The sequence below is a fragment of the Salvia hispanica genome, chromosome 1, assembly GCF_023119035.1.
Source record: "Salvia hispanica cultivar TCC Black 2014 chromosome 1, UniMelb_Shisp_WGS_1.0, whole genome shotgun sequence".
NCBI classification, from domain to species: domain Eukaryota; kingdom Viridiplantae; phylum Streptophyta; class Magnoliopsida; order Lamiales; family Lamiaceae; genus Salvia; species Salvia hispanica.
Genome location: NC_062965.1, coordinates 46,328,408 through 46,341,214, shown reverse-complemented (window position 1 = coordinate 46,341,214; position 12,807 = coordinate 46,328,408). Strand labels below are relative to the sequence as shown.

Here is a 12,807-nt window from a genome sequence, read left to right as displayed (position 1 = left end):
CATCCCTTGACCAATTAACTTTTATTTTTCATTCTTTTGTTTTTTTTTTTATTATTTCTGTTACCTATGTATGTTTTATAATTGTTTGTGTCTTCTCCCACTTAGCCCACTGCGTGGTCTAAGTGTGAGAAGTTTGTATTTTCTGTTTTATTGTGCTTTTCTCACACTTAGCCCAATGCTTGGTCTAAGTGTGAGAAGTTTGTGTTTTCTGTTTTATTGTGTTTTTCTCCCACTTAGCCCAATACTTGGTCTAAGTGTGAGAAGTTTCTGTTTTTGTAACCTGTTTTGTTGTTTTGCATTGATCTCTCTGTTTCCCCCTTCACGACGATGGCTTGGGGACAAGCTTGAGTGAAGTGGGAGGAGGAGAGGAGTCAATGCATTACTTTGTCTGCATGTCAAGAGTCTGTAAGTCTAAGTTTTGTCGCATGAGCCAGTGAATATAATACGGCATGATTCCCTTAGTGAAAGTAATTGAAGATAGGAGGCATTCCAACTTAGAAGCTTTTTCCTTAAATAAGCCTAGTTAATCTGAGTGAAGCGAGAACGATGGAGGATGCCTCTACTTACTTAGTTGTGAAGCCCTACTATAATAGTGAGTTATAAGCCTTAAATAACTTCGAGCTAACACATGTTTAAGGGCCGCCACTGAATGCTTAGGGAGAAGAGCTGTGAAGGAGAAAAAAATGGGAAATTGGGTTATGAAGGTATAAGCTGGACGAAGTCCAGGGTAAGGTGTTATAAGCTGGACGAAGTCCAGAAGAGAGGAGGAATGGAGGAATAAGCTGGACGAAGTCCAGGAGAAAAAAAAAAAATAAAATAAAAAAATGGGGGAAAAATATATAAAAGAGGAGGAATAAGCTGGACGAAGTCCAGAGGGAAGTTGTCTAGAAGGCAGGAATGATAATAGCCTGACCCAGGAAGGGAGGAACTCTCATAACCCGACGCTTCAGTGGTGTAGCATTAACTTAAGAGAGAATCGATCCTAACATCCCTGGTGAGGAATGAGTGATCGAGTGAATCCAACAATCGGGTAAGTAAAAGGCTATCTTGACAAGCTGACAGATTGACTAGGTGAAGGAAGGGAAAGGGCCTATTTGGAGGAGTGCAACCTATTGAATTGACCTTAATCTTGTGGGGACGGATGCCTAAAAGTTGAAGCTAGCTCATGTATATGTGTTTATGTGTTTGTATATTTTTCTTAAACTTTTTAAGTTTTTAATTGTGTCTAGGTCTAGGAGTCGGTCAGGAGATAACCTTGCTTGAAATTCGCCTTATTCTTTTTCTTTTCTTGTCTTTATACTTGAGGACAAGTATGGTTTAAGTGTGAGCAGTTTGATAAGGCTAATTTTATGCATCGGTTATATGGTGAAAAGCGTTATAATTTGCTGGGTCTAACACGTTTCCTGAGCCAGGTGTGTGAAAAAACATCGCTAGATCGAGGAAATGCTGAAGGAGATGGTCTAGCAAAGGAATGAAGTGAAGTGAGCAGAATTTAAAAGAAAAGAAGGCGTGACGGAGGGAGTCAGTAGCTGAGGGCAACAAAGTCTATCTATACCTCGCTGGGCCCCACTCCAACGCCTATATATAGAAGAGCATGCAACGCACATCATATCACTTTTTTCACTCTCTTTTAGCTCACACACATAACACACACTTGGGAATGGGAGATCTGGGGTAGTTCGGGTTACGAAGGGTTCATTTCTTTAGAAGTTTCTCAGTTGCAACACCGTCCGCGTGTGGACGAAGATACAATCTCTTTTAATTTCGTTTGTTTTGCACTTTTGCTGTCGAACTTCACTTTTGGGAGTCGACTTGGCTGTTGATTATACTCATTATCTTTTCTCTTTTGTTGATTGTGTTTAGTTGTGATATTTTGAGTTGATTTACGTAGATCTCGCTGCGGTGAGTTTATTTTAACAAGTATTATGTCGATCTCTGTTTTATTTTGATGTTGTGGTGTTTGATCTGAGAATTCTGTGATAGATCTATGGTTTATTGACTGATTGGAGGTTATTGTTCAAATCTGAGGTGATGAAGTGTTTCTGTTGGTTGGAGTTTGTGTCGGACGCTTGGATCCGGAGTGGATTTAGCGTCTGAGGTTGGATCCGAAGTGAGAAAAGGAAATTGTTAGATGGATTTGAGTTTTCTTCTTGTTTCCTGTTTTACTTCGTCTAGCATCTGCAGATCTGTTTAGTTCTTCGTTGTTATGCATCAATTTGATTTAGATTTAGTTTGCTCTGCTCTGATTTCGTTCATGTTGATTTTCTTATGAGTTTTTACGCAATTTGGTTGAAGAAGATGATGTCGCTATTAGTTAGTACCCGAGTTAGTTATTCTGCCAGCTTTTCGTCCGTACCCTGCTTTTTCAGTCATGGTCCCCACAGTCAGTTTGTTTCCTAGGTCTAGGTAATTAGAGTAGTTTTCTTAGATCTGGTGATTGAGCAGTTAATTTTCTTGCAACGTTCTCTTGTTATTTCGCCTAAGTCTAGCTATTAGCATAGGAGTTTTAGGATTCCCAAGTCAAGTTTAATTTGTTTTCCTCAACCCAAGAAAAATGCGTGGCAACAGCCAACACCAAAAAACAAATCCAAATCCTTGAACATGATTATTACGCATCCTTCTCTGTGGGATCGATCCCTAATTCCCTATACTAGGTTTAGTAAAGTGGTTGAGGGTTTTTGAAAGAAGTTCTGTGTGTCCGACGACCAGGATTTCCTACGACCAACGAGTTCCTAGACCGCGTGATCTAGTGGATTCGCTGGACCGAGGGAACCTGTTTATTTCCTTCTGTGTGCACACGTAACGCACGAAAATACGTACTTTCAACAAACAGTTTTGGATGCTTATAAGGATATTGACATAGATTGATTTCATGGAAAGTGGTCTAGTTGCTAAGTCAGTAGCAACTGAGGTCATTGTTTACAACGCCAACAAGGTAAGCCTGTGCAAAGTCATAGATAATTTGAAGATTATTCTTAATATGATGAAGCTAATGTGTTACAATTGATTTATTTATTGAAAACAATAGATCAAAAATTTGAAGGGTCAGATGAAGGTACGTACTAGAAATGAGAAAACTGTTTCTCATGCATTGAGATCTCCATTCAATAAACGACCAGTTAAGATTACAAACAAACTCAGTAAGGATGAGAAAGAATCATATTACTGGATTCTTTCAACACATGAAACAGAAAAGTATGATTTCTAAATTGTTTTCTAATAGTGTTTCACATTATTTTTACTAGTTAGTGAAAATTCCAACATGTATTTAAAATTATGCAGATTTGTACTTGTTTATGACGATGACGTTGTAAAAGTTACAAAGATGAAAATGTGTTCCTTGATACCTCGGAAATTAATTGTGGTTGGCGTTGTAGATGCATGGGCTTCCAACCTCAACAACATGGAAATTGCATTCGCCATGTGCGTGCTCGAAGCGATAAAGTGATCTCTTATTCGCTTAGCTCTGTGCATGCTTGGTGCGCCCCCTTCTCTCCCGTTCAATCCTTCCAGGCGCCTCTTTTCATTATAGCATGAAAAAATTGAAAATTACAAATTAATCATCAATTTTCAACTGCATTATTTTATCCTTCCATCTCTGAATTAGAATCTATATAAAAAATAGTGCTTCCTTGATTTTGTCTCACAAAAACAAAAACTTATATCTACAATTTGGTTACTAGAATATTAATGTGGCTGCGGAAATACAGTCTGTTTTGGATGCTTATAAGGATATTGACATAGATTGATTTCATGGAAAGTGGTCTAGTTGCTAAGTCAGTGGAAACTAAGGTAATTGTTTACAACGCCAACAAGTTAAGCCTGTGAAAATTCATAGATAATTTGAAGTTTGTTCTTAATATAATGAATCTAATGTGTTACAATTGATTTATTTATTGAAAACAATAGATCAAAAATTTGAAGGGTCGGATGGAGGTACGTACTAGAAATGAGAAAACTGTTTCGCATGCATTGAGATCTCCAATCAATGAATGACCAGTTAAGATTACAAACAAGCTCAGTAAGGATGAGTAAGAATCATACTACTGGATTCTTTCAACACATGAAACAGACAAGTATGATTTCTAAATTGTTTTCTAATAGTGTATCACATTATTTTTACTAGTATGTGAAAATTCCAACATGTATTAAAAAATGTGTAGATTTGTACTTGTTTATGACGATGACGTTGTAAAAGTTACAAAGATGGAAATGTGTTCCTTGATCCCTCGGAAATTAATTGTAGTTGGCGTTGTAGATGCATGTGCTTTCTACCTCAACATGGAAGAATTCCGATCACCGTACTCATCAAGACAACTATTTTTCACCACCTACTCATTTGTAAATACAAATTATTTAAATGAAATAAGATTAATTGTTGTGAAGATCCTAACTATCGTAATATACAGTCGTACACCATTGTGACAAAGTCTCAATCCATGGATGTTAACAAAATAATTGCAAACTTCGGCAAAACAACTTGGACAGAGAGGTGAAGGAAATACCGAATTTCAAATGGGAAGATATGGAAACGGTACAAGCATCATTCTGCTGCATCTTAATTTTTTATGAAGTAGTAATTTGATAAAAGTAATAAAACGGTAAAATGAAGTAATAAAACATGATAATGAAGTAATAGACTCTAAATATGAACTATCTATTTACTGTGTTGTATGGGTTTAGGGTTTTAGGAATAAACTCAGCTGCTGTGTTGTTTTATATTTTTCAGATTTTTGATAGTACTTCATTCTCACAGTTTATTACTTCATTTGTGTGGTATGTAACTTCATTATATAGGTCTTCTTCCCCAGTGCAAATGAACATTATTATGGTATTTGCTTTTGCTTCAAAAGAAGTGGAATTGCTTTATTAGATAATTCTGAAAATGGCGATGACAATGATCTCACAACCAATTATGGTGACATTTCAGAGACGCGGGTTTGTATTCTTCTCATATGATTGAATTTTATTATACTTACATATGAACTTGATACACAACTAAAAATAACATATATTTGTTTTATACATGCATGGATCATATTTTTATCACTTCCTCACCCATACTGGTCTTCACACAAGTGAAAGACAATATGCAATGCTAAAATACAAAGATTCAAAATGCCATGGAGAACTTCTGATAATGTTGAAGACCGTGGAGTATTTCTAATGCGCCACATGAAAACATACAAGGGTGAGCGCGAAAGTTGTTGGAACTGTGGCTTAAAAAAATCAAGTTTGGGTGTGCTCAACCACTACAAAAAAAGCGGCCATTTGTGAGCACAATGATGCTAGCAAAAGTGTATTAAGTGCTCGCAAAGGTAAGTTTTGCTAGCAGATTTCGAGCACCAACGCTGCTAGCTATAGAGCTTGTAGCAAATTTGTTAGCAGTTTTTGCGAGCAGAAATTCTTTTGCGACCACCTTTTTGCTCGCTAATCGACGATGTCGACCAAACTATGTATGTGCTCGCAATATTCCTAGCAACTCCAATTTGCTCGCAATTTTTTTAGCACCTCCATTTTGCTCGTAAATTTTCTAGCACCTTCAATGTGCTGACTGTTTAATTTCAGCTCTTACTGGTAGCAAACATTGTGCTAGCAGAAAGAACAAAATTTTAATATTTTTTTACTAATTCTTATTTGGATAATTTATTAAATAAAAATTATAACGAAATAACAATTAAAAAAGAACAAAATTCAAAACATTTATAATGAAATGACAATTAAGAAAGAGCAAAATTCAAAACTTACATAAAAGCAATAAGATTGTTTTACACTTTTTAGTTTTTAACTCATTCGGTTAACCTTTTCAGTAAGATTCAACAATTGTTCTAATATCCTCTCATTTTTTTCTCAAATTCCGCGCGTAACTCCATTTTTTGCCGCGCTAAAGCAGCGTCGCGCGCTGCACCTTGACTCTCCAGCTCCGCGCGCAATGCAGCATTTTGCATCTCCAGCTCGGCATGTCGCTGCTCCTGCTCTGCGCGGGATGCCGCATTCTGCTGCTCCAGCTCCACGCGCATCTCAGTTGTAATTTGCTCTCGCATTGCTTGTAACTCTTCCGTGCTAATACCTGAGCCTCCAGTGGATGATCTGCTAGCAACATTAGGGAAATAAATGCTCGTTGCCTGTCCAGCTCCGGGAATTTGGTTTCTCTTCATCTTCTTCACAAAAAGGTCAAGGAAAATGCGATCAAAATCTGGATCTACTTCCCCTGCAGCCCGTAATTCATCGGCTCTTGCCTTAACTTGCTCCTATAAACATGTATAATAAGACAATAAGCATCAGAACCAATGCAGTAACTAAAAGATAACAGTAACTAAAGAAGAAACCAATGCAGTAACTAAAGAACAGTGAGCATCAAATGCAAATGGAAAGATAACAGTAAGTCCACTGTAGTTTAATAAGACTCAATCTCCAAACATTGTATCTCCAAGGCTAAGTTCTAGGGAGAAGCTTCAGACTTCTAATTTCTAAACCCATTGTGGCTTTCTACAAATTAGCAAGTCCCAGCTCCACTATAAGTGATATGGACATTGCAAGGGGACACAATTTGAAAGAAGGTCAGGTACTCGATTGAAGACTCAAGCCCTCTCTCAACAAACAAGTGAGAAAAAACACAAACAACTCAAACAACTCAATCTGAGTGTAAAAATACTGGCAATACATTATTTGGATTATCAGTAAAAAGATTCTACCAAAAGCATGAAATTCTGAGTGTCTATAGAAGCATGCACTTAATCTGCCTACATCAATACCTTATTTGGATAATCAATCAAATCTCCCCCCCCCTTCCCCCTAAATCCTACTGGCTACTGCCTCTCCATATATAGAACTTCCACTGCTCCATTTTGATTAAATCACTACTAATATCAATTACATATTAAATCACTACTAATCAAGAATCAGAGTTGTATAGCACGCACACTCACATATATGCTCATCACCATCAGTTCACTCCTTCATAACAAACCTTCAAATTTGTAAGCAAATTAATTTGAAATTACCATTTTTTCTATGGCGCGCTGCGAACACAACTCCCCCGATGAATCTTTGCCCCTTAGCGTGTGAACCCTTACATAAAGTTCTACAAATTTAGGCATCTTCCCTTTATTCTCTTTAATCTGCAAACAATATTCAAAATGATTAACAATAATTAAAAAATGAACAAGTTAAACTAGAAAATGCAATGTCTACCATCTTTTCCACAGTCACGTCAAATGGAACAGATCCGTTACAATGTGTGCCGGGGGCTTTCTCATAACCTTGTTTACGGTTTTTCGAACATCTCTCGGAAATCTTGATAGACTCAGCCGTCGTCCACGCTTTAGTGTAATCTTCCCACAACGCATTTGTGAAGTAAGCAGGCTTTCTTTTCCTATTTTTCAGTCTGTAGATATGATTGCCATACTTACGCTTACATCTCTTACGAAAAGCACTTTTGGCAAGATCTTGATTGTAGTTCTCAATATTTGCATGGACCTGCAAAATAATATAAAAGAAAAGAAACAAAGTTAGAACAAAATATTAAATAAAATATTAAAGAATTTAGTTACATCAAGAAATTCTAAGCTACAATTAGAATATCAAGTAAAACATTGACCATTCTTTACTCTAATGGATTATAGTTTATACAATTACCTTAAATTCTTCCCAATAGGATTCAATGCATGCTTCATCAAGAGTTGCTTGTGAGAATGCAGTTGGGTGTACTATATTCTGAAAAGCACTGTGCAATATGTTCGCCACGGCTTTGGAAGGTTGCAATCTGCATATGAATATATAGTTATGAACTTTAAAATTTATAAAAATAATTATCTATCCACTTACAATCCATCATTTCTGAGATGAATGAATATACGGCCATCTTGATCATGTGTAGGATGGTCCCTCACTGTACCATTTCGCCTCACTGTACCATTTCGCCTCACTGTACCATTTTCCTCTCCTTCCTCCCCTTCTTCCTCTTCGACACGAATTTCTTCCTCAAGAGCATTTTCTTCATCATCATCAAGAACAGCCAACCTGCGTCCTCGTATTGTGAATCCTCCTCGCATTTTTCTAACTGAAATAAGTAATGTTTTATTTTCAGTATATGGTAATCAAGAAGAATACATATAGTATACAACAGAATAGGTGTCCAAGCCCACAAAAGACTGCATATGATAACTATAATAAATTATGATAATAAGTATAACAAAACACCACACATATTCATAGCTGATCTATCCATGTGTAATGCTCAGTCTAACATAAAGGAAGAACCAAGTAATCCAACAACAGAGAGAAATGGTGATTATTATCATTAATCAATAACATAAATAGGCTGTAGGATGGTCCCTCACTGTACCATTTCGCCTCATTGTACCATTTTCCTCTCCTTCCTCCCCTTCTTCCTCTTCGACGCGAATTTCTTCCTCAAGAGCATTTTCTTCATCATCATCAAGAACAGCCAACCTGCGTCCTCGTCTTGTGAATCCTCCTCGCATTTTTCTAACTGAAATAAGTAATGCTTTACTTTCAGTATATGGTAATCAAGAAAAATACATATAGTATACAACAAAATAGGTGTCCAAGCCCACAAAAGACTGCATATGATTGATAACTATAATAAATTATGATAATAAGTATAACAAAACACCACACATATTCATAGCTGATCTATCCATGTGTATTTGCTAGCACCTATTTCTGCTTGCTAATTTGCTAGCACTTATTCCTACTAGCTGATTTGCGAGCACATGTATTTTTGCACCATTTTGCTAGCACTTTTTGCTAGCAAATTTTCGAACATTAAATTTGTGCTCGCAAAACCCCTAATTTTGTACCAACTCCAGAAACGGGTCGTTTTTTTAGTCTTTGCTCGGTGTCTGCTAGCAGATTTGCGAGCATTATGGTGTGCTAGCAAAAAATTGGTAGCAAACAGCCGCTTTTTTTGTAGTGAACTCCAGAGCTTGAGGGCCAAATATTGCTCAGCGTTGAAATTAGCAGATAACAGCCTTGAAAGCTTAAACAACAAAAACGTTACAGCTATCATAAGATAGAACCATATGGTTTTCAAATGATTTGTAACTGGTTGATCCTCTGATATTTAGTAATACAATGAAAAATCAGATCTTGGCGAGGGCCGTGGGCATTTTATTATTCCAATAGTGTTTTCGGGATGTAGTTAAGATAATGTGAAGATAGGATTTTGATCTACATATGTAGTACTATCAGTTATGGAAATTGAATAAATTGTTGTCATCTAAAGTTTATATTTGACCTCAAATGTTTGTTCAAAATAAGATTTTATATATTCAAATGAAAATGCAATATTTTTCCTTTTCGATAGATTATAATGGTCGCAGAATTATTCCTTAATTGTAAATTTAACACAGATACTATAAATTATTCCGATATGCAATCTCAACTAAAGAAAATAAGGATTAGCCACTATTAATTAGGTTTGGTAGTTTTCATCCTTCATATTTATATATTCAAGGTTCAAGCTATACGCAGAATTATGATTTTTTTCACTACTGTCTGGTATTGATAAATGATAAGTATTATAAAGAAATAGAAAACTTTTATTAAAAATTTACACCAAATCAGAAAAATAGAAAAATAAATCCAATGGAGATCATTTATAGGTAGCGGGACCACCCAAATTGTATCTAGTAACAAAATTATTGATTAGGATATTAAAATTAGTAAGTACCAATGGATCTGAGTCATTCGTCTCAAACATTACATGAAATACATATAATAATGAATGATACTCATACAAGGAACTTAACTTTAAAAAAAAAAAATATGATTAGAAACTTAGAATTACTCGCCAACACAATTAATAAAATATTCTGGGCTTCCAAATGATAACGCTTTCACTGGGCTAAGGATTTACTATTATTTGTGAAATGAAATCTCAGAAGCACACCATTAGTCAACCGAAAAATATGGGTGATGAAACAAACAGATAAAATTGTATTTTGAATATTTATAAGAAAAATATCAATTATCTCATCGTATCATCTCTAATGATTATATGACGAGGATTAAGCGTATAACAGTTTAAAATATTCGAATATAATAAATACATCAGAAAAATATGAAAGTTATAAAAACCAAGCGAGCCCTGATTCTCACATACTCTCTTCTGCCGCCAACTCTTTCTTATCATCAAAGAATTTGCAGATTTATAGAATCCCACTCCCACATTAGTATATTCTTTCTCAACTATCCCTCCGCCTAATGGAGGAGGAGACGCCCGAGGATGTAGAAGAATATCAACCTATTTTCCCAAAAGTACATTTTGGTGGAATGATGGTTGGATCATCTTATCACTTTGTAATCGCTATTCACTTGTTGGAATGGGCGGCATTGGAAATAAATAAACATTGGAAAGACCCCTCTTGCCACGCAAGCCATGTTCGAAGAAGATAAACGGTAATATTGTTATTGAATCTTGAGATGAAGCATGACTTTTTATCATTGCAACTTTATCTGTACTCATATTACATGGTTATTATATAAAATTTGCATTTTTTAAATTCTGTATTAAGTTAGTAGGGTATTACATTTCATTATATATTTATGTCAGTTAAAATTTCCATTATATGCAAATCCATCTTTAGTGTAACCATTGAATCTTGTTTTTGATGGATTATAGATGAGATGGTATTGTGTAATTTTCCATCATTCATCACATACTGAATTTAAACCGAGGGGGGCATATAGTGTAAGAATATTTATATTCTTATGGGACCTATGTATATATTGGCTTAAAATTAAAGTTTAAGTTCATAATATCAAAATTTAAAAGGTATTCTAATATTAAAGACTACACAGTAATATATCGGTTTCTAATAAAGAATTAGAATCGAGTGTATTGATAACCCTCCTCTCTTGCCTCTAATTATGATACTACGTATATATATAGAGATGTATTCATATCATTTTTCTATGTTTTGTTCAATTGTTCAACTGAATCCCGACTATTCAATTTCAAGATCTGATGGCCCAAAATAATGCCACATGGAATTAATTAAAATGTTATAAAAATTCGAGCAGGGCCTTTTAGGAATACACAATGGAGTTAGTTATGGTAACTTGCTTGATTTTCTCTATCAATACATCACAACGGTTTTTGTTATGGAATTAGACGAAATCTTTCTTCTCTCTCCAAACTGAAATCTTTTCTTTTCCGTTGAATATATTCTCCGACACCTCTCTTGAAGATTCGAGTCGTGAATGCATCGTTAAGTTGGAGAAATTCGTGAATTACAAGAATCGAAAAAGTTGGACCATTTGTGAATTTTTTTCTTGCTCTCCAATAATGGAAGAAGGTAATTTAATTTGTTCCTGTTTTGAGTATTAAACGTTGTTGTAATCTTAAAAAAAAAACGATTTCAGCAGTATTCCTTCATCTGACTCTTTTGCAATCCCTGGCATCCCTTCATCTTACTCTTTTGCAATCCTTGGCGCTAGTTTAATTTATTCCCGTAGGGTTTAGCAATCCTTGCGGCTAGGGTGTAGTTTGAATTAATTAACTCAATAGTGGCCGAAGTCCTCGAGTTTCAGTCATTGCTGCTAGGGTTTAGATATCATATCTGCTATGGTGTAGTTTTAACTGCCAAACATAATGCACAAATATCTATGTGTAATGTAATTTATCGAATCAATAATGGTCGATGTATGTACTGTAATGTATTTGTTTCAGAGCAGTTTTTGTTGTTATTTTATACGGTAACATTGTCAGTGTTTGAGTTTTTTGCGCAACTTAAATCCTTTCCCCTAGGGTTTATCAATCGTTGGGGCTAGGGTGTTGTATGGAGTAAGTAACACATCTGGCGTCAAAGTTGACGAGTTTTAGTCATTCCTATAGGGTTTAGTTCTCATCTCGGCTAGGGTTTAGTTATGATGAATAAAATGTACAAATATCTTTGTATAATGTATTTTATCTGATTAGTAATGTACGATCTATGTACTGTAATGTATATGTTTCCTCATATGTTTTTGTTATCATTTTATGCAGTGTTCGTTGTACCTAAATGTTCTCCGGAGTTGAAGCCGGTAGTCGGTCAGTATCGCTAGATTTTGCTTTTGCTTTCTACGATGTGTATGCCGTGCTGTTGGATTTGATACCCACAAGCAAGGAATAAGGAAGACGGACGGTGTTACTACTTGGTATTATGTTGTATGCAATAGGGAAGGTAGCAAAAAATCAAACGAGGATGACCAATTGAATGCACGTTCTGGTTTTTCTATGAAACGTAAACGCTTATCCAAGCGTTGTGGTTGTCAAGCAAGCATATCATTCAAGTTATTCTCCGAAGGAGGGCTTCCTGGTTATATTATCCAGGAGTTCATCGAGGTTCATAACCATTCTATGGTTGAGTCAGAGCACCAGCAGTTTATGTCACTTAATCGAAAGTTGGATGATGTATATCACCAATTCATTCTTGACTGTTCGAAGGCTAACATAGGGCCCTCACTTACGTTCAAGGTGTTGAAGGAAATTCTTGGTGGATTTGATCTTGTTGATTGCAATGTTAGGGATATCAGGATTGCTTCTCGAGACATCAAAGCATACACACATGGTATCGACGTACAAATGGTGTTGGATGATATGGCTAGGAAGAAGGAATTGTCCGAGGCATTCACATATCACTATGAGGTTAATGATAGTAACTAGTTGGTTGCTCTGTTTTGGTGTGATGGTTTGATGAAGAGGAATTACCATATGTTTGGTGATATTGTGGCGTTTGACTCTACCTATAACACAAACAGGTTTACATTATTTACTCATAAACCTGCATTACATACGGT

The 12,807-nt window shown here is 35.8% G+C and overlaps 1 protein-coding gene across 1 annotated transcript; it reads right to left on the bottom strand.

The window, feature by feature from the left end:
* Positions 1 to 5,828: 5,828 nt before the first annotated feature.
* Positions 5,829 to 8,486, bottom strand: LOC125198564. The gene is made up of 6 exons (XM_048096885.1): positions 8,348 to 8,486; positions 7,828 to 8,062; positions 7,639 to 7,765; positions 7,195 to 7,479; positions 7,005 to 7,121; positions 5,829 to 6,251 (listed from the first exon to the last, which is right to left on the bottom strand). Exons 1-6 carry the CDS (start codon positions 8,484 to 8,486, stop codon positions 5,829 to 5,831), a joined length of 1,326 nt encoding a protein of 441 aa, XP_047952842.1.
* Between the last annotated feature and the right edge of the window lie 4,321 nt (positions 8,487 to 12,807).

Excerpts from the sequence above, each read along its gene's own strand:
- LOC125198564 (XM_048096885.1), bottom strand. The coding sequence starts at position 8,486 with ATGCGAGGAGGATTCACAAGACGAGGACGCAGGTTGGCTGTTCTTGAT. Across the intron at positions 8,063-8,347 it reads TGGTACAATGAGGCGAAATG|TTAGAAAAATGCGAGGAGGA; the intron begins GTACAGTGAGGG and ends TACTTATTTCAG. Across the intron at positions 7,766-7,827 it reads CATCTCAGAAATGATGGATT|ATTGCAACCTTCCAAAGCCG; the intron begins GTAAGTGGATAG and ends ATTCATATGCAG.